At 45.5% G+C, this 19,221-nt stretch overlaps 1 protein-coding gene across 1 annotated transcript in view; it reads left to right on the top strand.

The window, feature by feature from the left end:
• The first annotated feature begins 261 nt into the window (after positions 1-261).
• Positions 262-19,221, top strand: part of LOC143998163 (vomeronasal type-2 receptor 26-like) — a 75,326-nt gene continuing 56,366 nt past the window's right edge. The window contains exons 1-2 of the mRNA XM_077493895.1: positions 262-1,323; positions 5,346-5,564. Coding sequence (XP_077350021.1) covers positions 592-1,323; positions 5,346-5,564 — 951 coding nt within the window. The 5' untranslated portion in view covers positions 262-591. The remainder of the gene's footprint in view (positions 1,324-5,345; positions 5,565-19,221) is intronic.

Raw genomic sequence — 19,221 nt, 5'->3', positions numbered from 1 at the left:
AGTATATATCAGGATGGTCTTATTGTTTTATAGCAGCTTCAGAGTGAGCAGTTGTTGTAGGTGAATGAGGCGCGGTTCACACTGATCTGACAATCACGCCGACTTTGGAGCATTTGTTACATAGACGTTGGTCCCAAATCTGTGCAATGGAACCGTTCTAATCAATGCAACTTGAGATGCACCAAATTAGAAAAAAGTTCCTGCACTACTTTTGGTCCGACTTTGGTATGCCTTGCATTGACTTCTGTTACAGAAGTCGCATTCAAGTCATGCCAAAGTTGCACTGCTATCCAACTTCAAAGTCCTTCAAAAGTCACATGACTGTGAAGTCGGGTGCAGTGTGAACCCAGCCTTAAGGGCCGGATATGAGGTTGGAGAAGGTAAGTAGGCGTTGTGTGCTGTCATATAATTAGATCTCTATGATATAAATTCTGACAAGTACTTCTTACCATTAGAACAGAAATAAATAAATGACAAGGTATCATTGTGTGACATTTATATATAACATTTCTCATATTTTTGTTATGTTAATAATAACATCTTATCCAGATCAGTTATCAAACCATTCACACTCCCCTGCGTGATGGAAAAATGTATCCAACGTTCTTGCGTATGACACCAGACAACCGGGCCCGTTATGCAACTATTTTTAAATTATTGCATCATTTCGGGTGGAATTGGGTTGGAATATTATCATCAGATGATGGCATCGGTGATGAGGAGTCCCAAGAACTGAGTAAGAGGATGAGCCAACATGGGATCTGCACAGAATATATCATTCCACTCATTGGGGAAATTAAAAGAGATATTCAGAAATTTAAGATTATTAGTGAATCAACATCTAAAGTTGTCATAGTGTGTGGATCTTACACAAACAACTTTTTTTATCTTGTTTCTCGTATGCCCTCTGTTGTAAAAGATATCACATTTATTCTTCCACCATCATGGAGTAGACTATTTCTGATTAAGATGGACTATTCACCACTCAACTGCAGTTTCATATTTTTATGGTCAGCACTAGCGAAAGTAAACTATGATGATTATGGCCACGGCAACGTCTCTAGCTGCTTACATGACCCAATACTGGAAGATATTTGGATTTTATTGTTTGGGTGCCGCTCCCAAAACCAATACAAAAATGTATTTTTTGAACGAGTACTTGGGATGTCTTTAACTCCTTGTCCGGATTTAACAGATTGGTCAAAGATATTTAACATTCATACACCTATACCTTCCTATGCGTGGATGGCTGTAACATTTCTGGGCAATGCTGTAGATTACATGATAAAGAATAAAACTGAACAAAATAGATTCCAGCACATAGTAAGTAGTATAATAGTGTTTCTATTATTATGATCATAAGAATTATGGGAATGAGGTGGGATCCCTCTTAAGCCCCGTACACACGAGAGGACTTATGTCCGACAGACTTCCAAAGGAGTTCCGCCGGAGTTCCGCCGGAGTTCCGACGGAGTTCTGACAGACTTTTCGGCCGAACGGACTTGGCCACACACGATCACACTAAACTCCGACGGATTCGAACGTGATGACGTACGACCCGACTCGAATAAGGAAGTTCATAGCCAGTAGCCAATAGCTGCCCTAGCGTCGGTTTTAGTCCGTCGGAGTAGCATACACACGAGCGGAGTTTTCGAAGGGGACCGGGTCCGGCGGAGTTCCTTCGGGAAAATTTGAAGCATGTTCCATATTCTAAAGTCCGTCAGACTTTGGTGAATCAAAAGTCCGTTGCAGCCCACACACGATCGGATAGTCTGACGGACTCGGTCCTTCGGACTTTGGATGTTGAAAAGTCCGCTCGTGTGTACGCGGCATTATTGTCCGGGAGATCAGGAAAATGACAATCACCTTTTCTGGGCATTTATTGTTTTTATTCTTTTGCTAATTGCTTTATATACACCATGTTAGAAGACACTTTCAAATAGTCCAGATTCACAAGTACTTATATATATATACATGCATTATATATATTTATATGCATTTATATTATATATATTTAATCTGCAGTATATTCTTCATGACAGTGTTTATAAGTTTGTAGATGCTCTATGCTAAACTCTATGTCTTTTCTCTGAATAAAGTGTCCTGTTTTCTGTTAGCTGAAAAGCAGTAGTTAAAAACGTGGACTGTGCACTGTTCGTTCTACATACAGAATCTCTACCACCCCTCCGTAACTCTCCTTCACAGTGTTCCTACTGGGATTTCTCCAGTGAGATCCCACCTCCAGTACACACATTAGATCTGACCACCAGCACACAGATTGATCTTCCATAGGGGGATCCCACCTCCAGTACACACATTAGATCTAATCACCAGAATGCAGATTTATCTTCCCGGTTAGATCCCACCTCCAGTACACACATTAGATCTGATCACCAGAACACAGATTTAGCTTCCCCGATGAGATCCCACCTCCAGTACACACACTAAATCTGACCACCAGCACACAGCTTGATCTTCCACAGTGAGATCCCACCTCCAGTACACACATTTGATCTAATCACCAGAACACAGATTTATCTTCCCGGTTAGATCCACCTCCAGTACACACATTAGATCTGATCACCAGAACACAGATTGATCTTCCACAGTGAGATCCCAAAACTGCATTTTGTATTTACTCAGTCTATCTTTGTGTAATACAATTTGTTTGATGATCTGAGTCATTGAAGTGTGACAAATATGCAAAAAAAAAAACAACAAAACAGAAAGGGGGCAAATACATTTTCACAGCATTGTATGAGGGATGAGTTGAAAGTTATAAACCTCACCCCAAATTCACTGACAACTGTTGTTGTCTCACTTATTCCCTTCTGGTAGAAGTGAAAAGTCTGAACTTATTTGGTAGAAAATTAAATTTCAAGCGTACATTTTTTATAAAAGTATTTCAAAAATCACCCTTATTGGGAGTTCTATCAGACTGGAAAGGCTTTTCTACCACAAATACTACAGACTACTGACAATAAACCCGGTTTCAAAATTACAACAGGAATATAAAAACAAATCCAATAAGTTTCAACTCAGACCCAACCCAGTGTCCCAATGTCAGATGAATGGTGGAGGAGATGGAGAATATGGCCTTAGGAACTATCCCATAAAATGTGACTGTTGAACCATATTAAGATCTTAGAAGTCTAAAAGAGAGGGATGGTCTAGCTATAAAACCCTCAGACAAAGGCGGTAACATTGTGGTAATGAGTAATGAAAAATACATAATGATGGGTTTGAAAATTCTTAACAACAATCAGTGCCAATCACTCCTCTGCTTATCTCCCTTATACCGCGTACACACGATCAGACTATCCAGCGGACTAGGTGCGGCGGACAAACAGCCGGACTATGGCAGGACTTTTGAAATGAACCGACTTGCCCACACACTGAGCAAAGTCCGTTCAATTTGAGTAGAGGGGACTAGCGAAGGAGGTCAATGTCGCCGCCTCCATTGGTGAGATTGACACCTAGCTGGCCCCGTCACCTGGTATGGACTTAAAGGGGAAGCCCTACGCCGAAAAAAACGGCGTGGGGGTCCCCCCAAGGTCCATATCAGACCCTTATCCGAGCACGCAGCCCGGCTTGTCAGGAAAGAGGGTGGAGACGAGCGAGCATCCCCCTCCTGAGCCGTACCAGGCCGCGTGCCCTCAACATGGGGGGTGCTTTGGGGAAGGAGGGCCCTGTGGCCCCCCACCCCAAAGCACCTTGTCCCCATGTTGATGAGGACAAGGGCCTCTTCCCGACAACCCTGGCTGTTGGTTGTCGGGGTCTGCGGGCGAGGGGCTTATAGGAATCTGGGAGCCCCCTTTAATAAGGGGGCCCCCAGATACCAGCCCCCCACCTTATGTGCCCCCATTCCAACCCTAAAGTTCAGGTACTCAATTTTGTTAGGATTAGAAGTAGATTTTTGTTTTTTTCCTTTCTTTCCCAGACGATGAGGACATCGTCTAAACTGGAATGAGAAGTATGTAGCGCCGGATCCCGAAGAGCATGCGCTATGTGTTTTTTCATTTAACATTCCTGGAACTGCAGTTTGGTTTTGGGTTCAATTACACCAAATTATGGTTTCAGTGCCAGTCTAGCTGGATTGCACTGTGTTCTGCTTGGCTATGGGTGGTGCTGTCATCGCTGGCAGGTGTGAGAACACAGTTCAGCTGGGCACATTGAGTGCCAATTCTTTCTCGGAACCAGCCCAGTGGAAGTGTCATCTTGCTGTGCATTCTGGGAGAGGTTACTTAAGGTACTGACATCACATGCTTTGGGGTTCCAGTCTATAAGTGCTTTCTGTCTGTTTGGTCCTGGTCCTCCTGACCAGCCCCCAGGGCTCTCGTGGCCTGGGGTGTGGATCCATCCAATTACGAGTCTCTGGGCTGGCTAGCCCGAGGCAAAGTAACTGGAAAGAGGATTCGGAGGCGGTCCGGTGCTGTCTCGGTTTGTGGAGAAGCCCAGCAACTGGAGAAGCAACCAGGGGAGGACTCTTCGGGAGAAGGCCACGCGGAAAGCTGGTTTCTCAGAAAGAGCCTGGAGGCTTAGTTGAAAGACCCCAAACGAATCTACACTCGTACGGTATCGCCGGACCGGCTGCAAGATACTGGTACCGTATGAGGGTTCTCTAAGTTTGTCTACATCTTTCAGTTATTCAAGTGTTCTACAACAAGTCTGTGGCAGAGACTTTATTCAAGTGTCCTATAGCAAGTCTGTGGCAGAGACTTTGCTTTATCTGAGCACTCTGTCGGCTGCTAGGCCTGGTGAGAGAGGGTCTATCCGGTAGTGGTGAGAATCCAGTTGTGAATGGCTATTCTCTGGATTTCTAAAGTGAGAGACTTCCTATATGACTAAGTTCCAAAAGTACCTGAACTTTGTACCTAAAACCCTGTAACCCTCATTGAGAGACTGTGTTTTGTCTACTCCTTTTTGCAAATAAAAATCCTTGAATTGGATCCTGTGTGTATATATATATATATATATATATATATATACACACACACACACACACACACACACACACACACGTACACATACTGTATGTACACATTTGTCCAATCTGAAGATAAAGTGAATGATTGAGGATTCTATGGATTATTGGGTTCGGGGTTTCTTTTCATAGCAGAGAGATGTAGATGGAAACATTGTAGGGGAATCAAATATAATAATAATAATTATAATAATATAATAAAGAATGAGTGATTCTCCTGATCCATTCATTCCTTTTCCCATTTATAGAAATGCCATCTAGTACATTAAATCTGACCATTTTGTATTTTCCAGCAGACATTTATGTCAGAACTTTTGTAACTGTATATCATAATCTGTGTATTTCTATCTTCCATGAAAAGCTGCATAAATTTGTGAGAGGAATTGAATACGAGCACACCGAGGGAGAAACGATCAACTTTAATGAGAAGTCAGAAATTGAAACTAATCTTTATTTACAAAGCTGGCTTTTTAAGAATAATGGTCTTTGGCGCACCCACATTTCTGTCTTGCGAGGCCCAGACTATGTGCCTAAAACATTTCCTAACATGAGTGATCCTCGGTTCTGGAAAACCGGAAAAGTAAGAAATGACTTGATGTTTTCTGAAATCATTTTTTGTTCTGGGGGGGGGGGTTCAGCAGCAGGTAAAAGTATATTTTAATAAAACAAATTGCGCCAAATTCATAAAGACTGGTTAGAAGGAAAAACGATGTGTTGCTCATAGTAAACAATCACAGCCTTAATTCTGTTTTCTCAGATCTTCTTGACAATTGAGCCTGAATTCAGTTTTTCCTTCTTCCAGTTTTTATGAACGTTGCCCAGTGAGGTTGGCTATTGTCCTGTCTAAAGCCTGGTACACATTGTATGCTAAATGAAAAAAACCTGACAGATCACTGTACCAACACACGTGATGTTAGTACAGCGATCTCCCCTGCTGTGCTATAGTGTTCTGACAGGGGGACTTACGCCCCGCACTTCCCCACCCCTGCCAGAACACAGCTGTCAGTGCTCTCCTCTCAGCCATTGGACTGCCTATCACAGGGTGGTGCACTGTAATAGCCAATCTTACTGGGAGGTGCAAAGGGCGCCATCTTGTGGATGGCAGCCCACTCACTGATTTTTTTTGTTATCTCAGCATACCAGACAATAGAAATTGTACTGTGCAGAGTCCATACATACAGAATAAGAACAGATACCGAGAATTACACCCGGCATACAGGACTAGAGAAATAGTACTGTGCAGAGTCCATACATACAGAATAAGAACAGATACCGAGAATTACACCCGGCATACAGGACAAGAGAAATAGTACTGTGCAGAGTCCATACATACAGAATAAGAACAGATACCGAAAATTACACCCGACATACAAGACAAGAGAAGTGGTACTGTGCAGAGTCCATACATACAGAATAAGAACAGATACAGAGAATTACACCCGGCATACAGGACAAGAGAAGTGATACTGTGCAGGGGGTGTGGCTGTTTGTGGAGCAGCTGAAGTCTGTGTGGTGATGAGCTCCTCTGATGTCTGGTACAAGCCCAGGGTTGGGCCCCCCTGGGCGGGGATCTCTCCCAGGAGAGTTCCAGGCTTTCCGGCCTACACAAGGACTGTCAGGTGAAGCTGTGGTTGGTGGTGAAGCAGGAGGACAGAATTCTGTGAATGGGAAGACATTTGCAGAGACTGTAAGTTAGGGTGAACAGATGTCCCGGTTTCAGGGGACAGTCCCTGGACTGTCCCCGGACCAAGTCTGTCCCCGGTTTTGTCCCCGGATTTGACTTTAACAGGAGCTGGGGCAATTTTCAAAGACAGTCAGTGCAGAATAAAAAAAAAAATCTGAATTACACACCCTCAATCCTACTAGCTTAAGGGGTGTATTTTTTCCATTATCTGTGTCCCTTTCTGATGATGATGTGCTGGTCGGAGCGTATGGACTATTTCTTTTCAGTTCAGTTCTTTCAGTTCTTTTCTCATTTTCCGGCATATGCTCATTCAGCTCCGCTCACATGTTCTTCTGCCTTGGTTCAAATCCCAGCCAGCCGTCTTCCTGCTTATCTCCTTGCCTTCCCCGGCAGAGTCATTTTCCTCCAGTCCCCACCCAGTAGTAGCCAGGACCCGGAGAGTGAGACCTGAGAGGCTGTGAGGCCGGCGGAGGCGGCAACGGGCAGAGAGAGGCAGCTGAGCTCAGCTGATGATGTCCAGCAGCAGGAATGGAGGGGAAGCAGATCCAATCGTGGGGCTGCCAGTGTCTTCAAGGCTTCAACACAGGTGTGCTTTGGGGGTGTCTGTGAATAGAGTAAATTGCACTGTGTCTGTCTCTCTGGCATAATGGATGATATCAGAACTCACAGGCAGCGGGGGGCACTTATTGGTCACAAAATCAACACCCAGCAGCCATGTTATGTGAAACACTGTGACAGAGCCAGCCGGAGACATGATAGAGTGCCTGTTGCCTGTGAGTTATCATAATGCTGATGATCTTAACCAGTTGCCGATCGCCTGATAGCAGATTTACTGCTACAGGGTGGTGGCGCTGCGCAGGATCACTTATATACGTGATCCTGCATTTCTGGGTATCAGAGCCAATCAGTGCATCCGGCGGACTCGCCTAGTGGTCTGCCTATGTAAACAAGGCAGTTTGCGATTCTGTCAGTGTGGAAGACATTGATCCTGTGATCCTGCAAAGCGGGTACAGTGATCTTTGTCGTCCTTCTTTGTAAAAGAACCTCCCCCACAGTGAGAAAACACTTGTTAGGCACACATTTCACCCATTAATTTCCCAAGATGTTATCTCCTTCCCAGTCAGTGTCATTAGTACAGTGACAGTACATATTTTTAGCACTGATCACTGTATTAGTGTCACTGGTTCCCACAAAGTGTCAAAAGTGTCACTAATGCCGTGTACACACGAGCGGAATGTCAGATAGAAAAAGTCAGACAGAATCTTTTCATCGGATATTTTCCGATCGTGTGTGTGCCTCATCTGACTTTTTTTTTCGAAAATTCTGACGGACCTAGAAATAGAACATGTTCTAAATATTTCCGACTGAACCATTTGCTATCAGGAAAACCGCTCGTCTGTATGCTGTTCCAACGGACCAAAAATGACGCATGCTCTGAAGCAAATAGGAAGCTATTGGCTACTGGCTATTGAGCTTCCTTTTTCTAGTCCCGTTGTACGTGTTGTACCTCACCGCGTTGTAGATGGTCGAACTTTGGTGTGATCGTGTGTAGGCAAGACAGTTTCAGTGGAACTCCGTCGGAACTCTGTCGGAAAAACCTTCGGAGTTTATTACGACGGCAAAACCGGTTGTGTGTACGCGGCATTAGTGTCCGATTTGTCCACTGCAATATCGCAGTCCTGCTATGAGTTGCTGATTGCTGCCATTACTATTAAAAAAATAAGTATGTCCCCGGATTTCATTTTAGAAATCTGGTCACCTTATTTTAAGTAGACGTGGAAATGTTTGTTAGTATACTGATAAGAGGAAGTCTGGTGATGTTATTCAGCAAAAGAGTTATGCCGCGTACACACGAGCGGACTTTTCAACATCCAAAGTCCGACGGACTGAGTCCGTCAGACTATTCGATCGTGTGTGGGCTGCAACGGACTTTTGATTCGCCAAAGTCTGACGGACTTTAGAATATGGAACATGCTTCAAATTTTTCCGACGGAACTCCGCCGGACCCGGTCCCTTCGAAAAATTCGCTCGTGTGTATGCTATTCCGACGGACTAAAACCGACGCTAGGGCAGCTATTGGCTACTGGCTATGAACTTCCTTATTCGAGTCCAGTCGTACGTCATCACGTTCGAATCCGTCGGAGTTTAGTGTGATTGTGTGTGGCCAAGTCCTCTCAGTCGAAAAGTCCGTCAGAACTCTGTCGGAACTCCTGCAGAACTCCGGCAGAACTCCTTCGGAAGTCTGTCGGACATAAGTCCTCTCGTGTGTACGGGGCTTTATCAATCCAGCCAACCATTGCAGGCCCAGCAGAGTGCAGCTCAGTCTGTTCAGCAACATGTTATTGCTTAGCACCGTCCAAAGTCTTGAAGTGCAATTCAGTCCAGCCATGCATTGCAGTCAATGCAAACTCCGAAGAGTGGGGCTCATTCAGTCCAGCAACATACTAATACCACCCAGTACAGTCCAAATTCTGGAAGCATAATCCAAGGCAGTCAGCAATTGCAACCACAGGAAGCTCAGCAGAGTGCAGCTCATAGAGCTCAGAGTGGAGCAGAGACATCGGTTTCTCCCAGTACTCCTCGCAAATATACCAGAACTTCCTTAGAACAGAAAACCATTAGAACCAAGAGAACTTACAACAGTGTGTAATGGTGGGCAGCGGCCAGGAACGTTCATCACACTCTAAGCTTCAGCAGAATAAAGAGGAAGGTGGTAATCATTTTCCACAATCTGCCCCAGTGAAACCACCTATACCCAGCAGAGACCCTCAGTCCAGCACTGATAATGGGAAAGTGGATCAGGATTTCAAGCGCCCTGCAGCCGCGAAGCAGAAGGGGTTAAAGCCTGAACCTGTGCTGCACCTGGCTGATAAAATTCCTTCCCTGGTAAAAAGAATGGAGACCCTGAGAAAAGCCAAGGCTAGAATCCAGAAGTAGATTGACCCTGTCTATAGACTTAAAGCTGCCAACCCCAGGAAGGTAATTTTATGACAGCAAACTGAACTCCCTGGGCATTGAACTGCCCAGTGTGTCAAAGGACATTGATGCTGTTCTGGAAAAACTGGGACCAGTGGTGGAGGTGTACCGCAATCGTGATCGATTTGAGGTGAGATTGAGTGGAAGGATTGAGTCTTTTACAGAGTCAGACTCTGGGGAACCAGTCCAATGCACGCAGCCACCAAATGTGTCTCCCGAAGGGAAGACTGGAGGACAGTGAGGTTGGAGCAGATCCTACTGCTGGACTTCCAGCTCTGGACGATAGTGGGAACATCAGAGTAACCCAGCAGACATTCACGGAACAGGAGACTCAGAGGTGTGACATGGTGGACTCCCAGCACATGGATTATGGGAACAATGCTGCTGCCACTAGTACTTCTGCTGGGAGCCATGCTGGAGTGACTGGTGTTCATGGTGGGAGTAACACTGTGGTAACTAGTAATGATGCTGCTAGTAATGATGATATGAGGTGCAGTGATGATGTCACTAATATTGATGTGGTGAATAATTCTGATGTCATTAATACTAATGCTGGTATATCTGAATGGGGTCATCAGCAGCCTGAGTGCTCTGAGAATGTAGCGATGGAGAAGTCAGTTCAGAATAACCCTCAGGACTTCCCCCCCTTTGGTGGATCCATCACCTGCTCCACAAGGAAATGCTGGTCCATCTAGTCATGTCCCTCCTCAAAATGCCTGGAGCCGTGGGGCCCCTTCTTTTTCCACCAGTAACAGTTATACTGGTTAGGCCTTTAAGAGGAGAAATGTGGTCAGATTTAAGCATAGGGGCTCCAGAGAGGAGCTCCCAGATAGGAGGTTTGTAGTAAGTAGGGATGAGCTTTGTGTTCAAGTCAAACCCACGTTCGACTCGACCCACCGGCTGTTCGCCTGTTCGGCGAAATCCAAACATTATGGTCGTTCGCGCCAAATCCGAGTGGTGCTCACGGCCCATAATTCACTGCGGCATCGCAATGCATTGTTGGCTGATGATTGGCCAAGCATGCACTATGACCCGCATGCGTGGCCAATTACAGTGCCATCAGCAAAGAGTCATAATTGGCCACAGGCAGGGGGTTTAGTACATGCCCCACACTATATAAGGCCACCTGCGAAGGCTCTGATGATGATAGCCAGCTAGAGAAAGCAGTAACGTGAGCCCAGAGAGAGGGGATGCCCAAGAAGGACAGCATTCTGGCAGTCATGATCCACCAGCTGCAGCATACTGCCAGGTTTGCTCTAGTGATGAGGAGGGAGGGGATGATGAGGTCACTGACTCCACATGAATAAGAAAGGTAGTGGTGCGCTGTACGTTAGAGGGGTATATCTATCGGTAAGAGCAAAGTACTGAATCCACAGTTAAGGGGTATAGATAAAAGTTTAAAAAATTAATACAGATATAATAAAAATATGTGCCTGTGTGGCATATTAAACAATAGTACTGATTGCTGCTAATATATAATCTAGAACATAGATACATAAAATGGTGAAAAAAACAAATAAACAATATAAATTCCAAAGTGCAGCGTGTTGCGATCACAGAAATCGCATAAAGTGCAGGTGCTCTACTGTGATGCGCATAGGCAAACCTTCAAGTATAAACAGTAATAAGGTGACAAAACAATATTAGTTTATCAAACAAAAGTCCGTTTCAAGTGCAAGGTGTTGCGATTATTCCTATAATCGCACAAGGTGTGACTCCTTCAACATGGTAATTTGTGAACAATGTGGAAATATTGCAATGGAGAGGGCAGTGGTGCTGGTGAGAGGGGATATATCCTTCGTGATTCCGTGTATGCCGATGATGTTCGTCACGGGTCCCCTGATGAAGTCACGTGACCCGTGAATGAAGGTGTAGAATTAGGTGTGTCTCAGTCAAGTACTTGCGGGCAACCTGCTAGCGGTACACCGACGTCAGATTGTAGCAGGCAAATTTCCCTGCCGCAGCTGCTGCACTGTTGAGAGAAGTTCACTCCCAGCCATCCACATGCCCAGCAGTTGAATGCTAGCCTGGCTAAATTGCTAGCGCTTCAACTGCTGCCTTTTCAGTTGGTAGACTCGGCCCCCTTCCGTGAGTTTGTGCAATGTGCGGTTCCTCAGTGGCAGGTTCCCAAACACCATTCTGGCTCTCTACCGGCATGTGGAAGGCAATGTCCATGCCTCGCTGGACAGGGCGGTCGGTAGCAAGGTGCATATTACCACTGACTCATGGTCCAGCAGGCATGGACAGGGATGTTACCCATCTTTCACTGGGCATTGGGTGACTCTTCTGGCAGCTGGGAAGGATGCAGGACAAGTTGCACTAATGTTGGAGGTTGTTCCGCCACCACGCCTCCAAAATGCTACTACTGGTGATTGTGACACACCTCTCTTCCACCCCCTCCTCTTCTTCTTCCTCCATGGCCTCTTCCTGAGCTTTGTCCTCTGAACCAGCAGTGCTCCATAGGCGTTCAAGGGGCTACGCAAGTACGCAGGCAAAAAGATGCCATGCCGTGCTTGCACTGGTGTGTTTGGGGGACAGGAGCCACACTGGGGCAGATATTCCGTCAGCTCTGCAGGGGCAGGCTGAGAGGTGGTTGACGCCACGCCAGCTTAAGCCAGAATGGTGGTTTGCGACGATGGCACCAACCTCCTCTCCGCCCTCCGACAGGGACAACTGACCCATGTGCCCTGTGTGGCTCACGTCCTTAACTTGGTGGTGCAGTGGTTCTTGGGCAGGTACCCAGGCTTACAGGATGTTCTGAGGCAGGCCAGGAAAGTCTGTGTGCATTTCTGCCAGTCACATAATGCCAGTACTCAGCTGGCTGACTTCCAAAAGGAATTGAATTTTCCCAAGAACCGCCTAATCTGTGGTATGCCTACCAGGTGGAACTCAACGTTGTCCATGCTGCAGTGGCTGCGCACGCAGCAGAGGGCCATCAAGGAGTACCTGTGCGACTACGGCACCAGGACAGGGTCAGGGGAGCTAGTTTTTTTCCCCACATGAGTGGGCCATGATCAGGGATGCATGCACTGTCCTGTCACCATTTGAAGAGGCCACAAGGATGGTGAGCAGTGACAGTGCATGCATCAGTGACACTGTACCTCTTGTCCACCTGTTGGAGCACACACTGCGTGGAATAATGGACAGGGCACTTGAGGCAGAACAGAGACAGGAAGAGGAGGACTTTCTTGCTTCTCAAGGCCCCCTTTACCCAGACAGCGTTCCTGCTGGCCCACCGATCACACAGGAAGAGGAGGACGAGGAGGAGAATTGTGTCAGCATGGAGGTGGAGCCTGGCACTCAGCATCAGCAGCAGTCTTTTAGGGATCATTTACAGTCCAAAGAAACCCGTGGACTTGTACGTGGCTGGGAGGAGGTGGCTGCGGATCATGTCATCCTTAGTGACCCAGAAGACTCCGGACCGAATGCCTCAGCTAAACTACGCTGCATGGCCTCCCTGATCCTGCAAAGCCTGCGGAAGGATGCTCGTATTCAGCGGATCAAGGAGAGGGATCATTACTGGCTGGCAACTCTCTTTGATCCACGGTACAAGGGTAAGGTTACGGACCTTATCTTGCCGTCGCAGAGGGAGCAGAGGATGAGACATCCTCGGGAGGCCTTGCAGAAATGTCTGTGCAACGCGTTCCCAGAGACTGGGAGGTTACAAATTCCTGGTCCTGGACAACGTGTTGCTGAGGCTTTGGTCAGTCACAGAAGGAGCGGTAGAGAAGGTGACCATCTGACCAATGCGTTCAGACAATTTTTTAGTCCGCAGCCCCAAGGTATGATTGGTTCCAGCAACCATCGCATGTTGCAGGAATACCTAGGGGCAAGATCAGACTTGCACACCTTTCCCACCGAAAATCCTCTGGGGTTACTGGGTCTTGAGGATGGATCACTGGCCAGGGCTTGCACTTGCAATTGAGCTACTGGCCTGTCCTGCATCCAGCGTTCTTTCGGAACGCACATTCAGTGCTGCTGGATGCTTTGTAACCGATCATAGGGTGCGCCTGTCCACCAATTCAGTTGATCGACTGACCTTCATAAAGATGAATCAGTCTTGGATCACCACCAACTACCAAGCACCTGAAGCTGATGTAACCGAATAATTTGTTTTGAAATGTCAGATCCCTTCAAGACCCATGCCTATGCTGATGCTAAGTGACTATCCTGTTATGCTGAGTGACTATCCTCTCCATCCTGCTCCTGATCCTGCTGATAGCTTGGAAGAACTTTTTTGGTTCTGAGCGCCGCCACCAGTGGCTAAGGCCCAATTTTTCAGTCTCTGTTTAACAGGGGCATATAATTAAAAATTTTGATGCAATATTTTGTCGCAGGGATCATTCCTTTGCTCCAACTATAGTATCTGTGAGGTGGTGCAGTGTTGTGGCACCAACACCAGTGCCTAAGGCCCAATTTTTCAGCCCCTGTTTAACAGGGTCGTGTAAATACAATTTCTGAAGCAATACTTTGCAGCAGGGCTCATTCCTGCGCTCCAACTAGAGTATCTGTGAGGGGCTGCAGTGTCTTGGCACCAGCACCAGTGCCTAAGGCCCAATTTTTCAGCCCCTGTTTAACAGGGGCATGCAATTACAATTTTTGGTGCAATACTTTGCAGCAGGGCTCATTCCTGCACTCCAACTAGAGTATCTGTGAGTGGTTGCAGTGTCGTGGCAGTGGCACCAGTGCCTAAGGCCCAATTTTTCAGCCCCTGTTGCATGTAATTACAATTTTTGGTGCAATACTTTGCAGCAGAGCTCATTCCTGCGCTCCAACTAGAGAATCTGTGAGGGGTTGCAGCGTTGTGGCAGCAGCAACAGTGCCTAAGGCCCAATTTTTCAGCCCCAGTTTAATAAGGGGCGTGTAATTACAATTTCTGATGCAATACTTTGCAGCAGGGCTCATTCCTGCACAACAAACTAGAGTATCTGTGAGGGGTTGCAGTGTCGTGGCACCAGCACCAGTGCCTAAGGCCCAATTTTTCAGCCCCTGTTTAACAGGGGCATGCAATTGCAATTTTTGGTGCAATACTTTGCAGCAGGGCTCATTCCTGCACTCCAACTAGAGTATCTGTGAGTGGTTGCAGTGTCATGGCAGCGGCACCAATGCCTAAGGCCCAATTTTTCAGCCCCTGTTGCATGTAATTACAATTTTTGGTGCAATACTTTGCAACAGAGCTCATTCCTGCACTCCAACTAGAGAATCTGTGAGTGGTTGCAGCGTTGTGGCAGCAGCAACAGTGCCTAAGGCCCAATTTTTCAGCCCCTGTTTAACAGGGGCATGTACAGTGGTGTGAAAAAGTGTTTGCCCCCTTCCTCATTTCCTGTTCCTTTGCATGTTTGTCACACTTAAGTGTTTCAGAACATCAAACCAATTTAAACAATAGTCAAGGACAACACAAGTAAACACAAAATGCAATTTGTAAATGAAGGTGTTTATTATTAAAGGTGAAAAAAAATCCAAACCATCATGGCCCTGTGTGAAAAAGTGATTGCCCCCCTTGTTAAAACATACTATAACTGTGGTTGTCCACACCTGAGTTCAATTTCTCTAGCCACACCCAGGCCTGATTATTGCCACACCTGTTCACAATCAAGGCATCACTTAAATAGGAGCTGCTTGACACAGTAAGGTCCACCAGAAGATCCTTAAAAGCTACACATCATGCCGAGACCCAAAGAAATTCAGGAACAATTGAGAAAGAAAGTAATTGAGATCTATCAGTCTGGAAAGGGTTATAAAGCCATTTCCAAAGCTTTGGGAATCCAGCGAACCACAGTGAGAGCCATTATCCACAAATGGCGAAGACATGGAACAGTGGTGAACCTTCCCAGGAGTGGCTGGCCGCCCAAAATTACCCCAAGAGCGCAGCCACGACTCATCCAAGAGGTCACAAAAGACCCCACAACAACGTCCAAGGAACTGCAGGCCTCACTTGCCTCAGTTAAGGTCAGCATTCATGCCTCCACCATCAGGAAAAGACTGGGCAAAAATGGCCTGCATGGCAGAGTTCCAAGGAGAAAACCACTGCTGAGCAAAAAGAACATCAAAGCTCGTCTCAATTTCTCCACAACACATCTTGATGATCCCCAAGACTTTTGGGACAACATTCTGTGGACCGATGAGACAAAAGTGGAACTCTTTGGAAGGTGTGTGTCCAAGTATATCTGGCGTAGAAGGAACACTGCATTTCATAAAAAGAACATTATACCAACAGTAAAATATGGTGGTGGTAGTGTGATGGTCTGGGGCTGTTTTGCTGCTTCAGGACCTGGAAGACTTGCCGTGATAAAAGGAACTATGAATTCTGCTGTCTACCAAGAGATCCTGAAGGAGAATGTCCGACCATCTGTTCGTGTACTCAAGCTGAAACGAACTTGGGTTCTGCAGCAGGACAATGATCCTAAACACACCAGCAAGTCCACCACCGAATGGCTGAAGAAAAACAAAATGAAGACTTTGGAGTGGCCTAGCCAAAGTCCTGACCTGAATCCTATTGAGATGTTGTGGTATGACCTTAAAAAGGCCGTTCATGCTCGAAAACCCTCTAATGTAACTGAATTAGGACAATTCTGCAAAGATGAGTGGGCCAAAATACCTCCAGGACGCTGTAAAAGCCTCATTGCACGTTATCGCAAACGCTTGGTTGCAGTTGTTGCTGCTAAGGGTGGCCCAACCAGTTATTAGGTTTAGGGGGCAATCACTTTTTCACACAGGGCCATGATGGTTTGGATTTTTTTTCACCTTTAATAATAAACACCTTCATTTACAAATTGCATTTTGTGTTTACTTGTGTTGGCCTTGACTATTGTTTAAATTGGTTTGATGTTCCGAAACACTTAAGTGTGACAAACATGCAAAGGAACAGGAAATGAGGAAGGGGGCAAACACTTTTTCACACCACTGTAATTACAATTTATGATACAATACTTTGCAGCAGGGCTCATTCCTGCACAACAAACTAGAGTATCTGTGAGTGGTTGCAGTGTCGTAGCACCAGCACCAGTGCCTAAGGCCCAATTTTTCAGCCCCTGTTTAACAGGGGCATGCAATTACAATTTTTGGTGCAATACTTTGCAGCAGAGCTCATTCCTGCGCTCCAGCTAGAGTATCTGTGAGTGGTTGCAGCGTTGTGGCAGCAGCAACAGTGCCTAAGGCCCAATTTTTCAGCCCCTGTTTAACAGGGGCATGTAATTACAATTTTTGATCGAATACTTTGCAGCAGGGCTCATTCCTGCTCTTCAACTAGAGTTTCTGTGAGGTGTTACAGTGTTGTGGCACCAGTGCCTAAGGCCCATTGTTTCTGCCCCTGTTCAACAGGTGCATGTAATTACAATTCTTGATATAATATTTCACAGCAGGGCCCGTTCCAGCACCCACCAAGAGTAACTGTGAGGACTTACAGTGTTATGACACCTGCACCACCACCACCAAAGGCCCAATTTTTTTACCACTGTTCAACAATGGCATGTAATTACAATTCTTGATATAATAGTTCACAGCAGGGCGTTCCAGCGCCCACCAAGAGTCACTTTGAGGGCTTACAGTGTTGTGGCTACACCAACACCTTAGGCTCAAATTTCTGCAGAGCATACTATAAAATAGAAGAAAGATTAGTCGACCCAGAGGGTAGATTCCTCTTTCTGAAGGGGAAACTATGGGGAGTAGACTATACCCTCGCTAACATATACTGCCCAAATAGAAGTCCAACGGTTTTTCTGAAAGGAATATTGGAGAAATTATGGGATTTTAAAAGAGGAAGAGTAATTATAGCTGGAGATATGAACTTTTGTATGAATCCACAAATGGATAGTTTGTCCCGTGTGCAAGGGATTGGGAAAGAGCAGAGGAGGATAATAAAACACAGGCTATATCAGTATCAGCTTATGGATGCGTGGAGAACTATGCACCCAAGGATACGAGACTACTCGTTCTATTCCCCTGTACACGGGACATACACAAGGATCGACTACTGGTTAGTGGAACATAGGGTTCTGGACGAGGTGATATCCACAGATATAGGAATTAGAACATTGTCTGATCATTCTCCAATATGCCTGAAGATCAAAATCCCAGGATTTCAGAAATCTCCTTTTTCCTGGAAATTGAATAGGGAACTGCTGGACGAGAAGGGAGAGGAAATAATTAGAAAAGAATTGGAGTTTTTTTTTACCACTAATTTAAATGAAGAGAATATGGAAAATATTATTTGGGAGACACATAAAGCTTATATAAGAGGGATATATATTTCACTAGGTACAAATAGGAAGAGAGAAGGTATTAAAAAGAGTAGGGAGTTGAGGGAGGAAATTCACGGATTAGAGCAAGAACATAAAAAGGCAAATGGCAGGGAAAGTGGACAGGTAGGGGACCTATTACATAAACTGGCTATGAAAAGAGAGGAACTCGGGGAATTAATGGAACAGGAAATAAGGACGACATATAATAGGATTACTAAAGAGAGATATTATAGCGGCATTAAAAATAGCAAGATCTTAGCAAAGATATTGAGGAAAAAAAGATTGAAGAATTATATAGAGAAAATACTAAATAAAGAGGGAGAGCCGGTCTATAAAACTAAGGAAATAGCAGAAGTTTTTAGAGAATACTATGGGCAGTTATATTCCGTGAGAAAAAAAGAGACAGGAAAACAAGAGATGAAGAGAAGGGGAAAAATTAAAGACTATATATTTCAAGCAAATATCCCTAAAATACCGGGGGAATTGGCGCAGGAACTGGAGAATCCAATCTCAGTCCAAGAAGTAATACAGGCAATAAAAGAGACCAAAGGAGGAAAGAGCCCAGGGCCTGATGGCTATATAATAGAATATCTAAAAAAGTTTGGAGACATACTAGCCTCAATTTTAAGTGCATATTATAATGGACTAGGTACAAAATATGGACTGAGCGAGGAGGCCTCCACTGCGACAATCTCCACGATATTGAAAGAGGGAAAAGAGAATACAATATGCTCAAACTATAGACCGATCTCACTACTCAATACGGACGTTAAATTGTTCGCAAAAATATTGGCCGCTAGAATAAAGAGGCTAATGCCTAGCTTAGTCCACGCAGATCAGGTGGGATTCATTGAGGGGCGAGAAGGAAAAGATAATGGAGTAAGGTCAATATTACTGCTTCAGAGGATGAAGGAGAGTAGAATCCCCAGTCTACTCCTATCAATAGATGCTGAGAAAGCTTTTGATCGAGTAGACTGGGGATTCATGATGGGCACCCTAAGGGGAATGGGGTTTGGACCCAAAGTTTTGAAGTGGATAAAGACACTATATAACAGCCCCAAGGCAGTGGTAAGAGTTAATGGGGTACTATCAACAGCCTTCAGAATGAACAATGGGACTAGACAGGGGTGTTCCGCTGTCCCCCCTATTGTTCGTTCTGGCATTGGAGCCACTCCTGGAGACGATAAGGAGAAACCCAGATATAAAGGGGGTTGAGATAGAGGGGGAAATACATAAGACAGCCGCATTTGCGGATGATATTCTGTTTTATGTATCTAGCCCACGAATCTCCATGCCAAACTTGTTAAAGGCTTTACAGGAATACGGGGAATTATCTA

The sequence above is a fragment of the Lithobates pipiens genome, unplaced genomic scaffold (genome assembly GCF_037356315.1).
Source record: "Lithobates pipiens isolate NorthernLeopardFrog02 unplaced genomic scaffold, aLitPip1_a1.2 Scaffold_19, whole genome shotgun sequence".
Classification (NCBI taxonomy): domain Eukaryota; kingdom Metazoa; phylum Chordata; class Amphibia; order Anura; family Ranidae; genus Lithobates; species Lithobates pipiens.
Note: the sequence above shows the minus strand (reverse complement) of the source record. Positions and strands in the feature narration are given on the sequence as shown.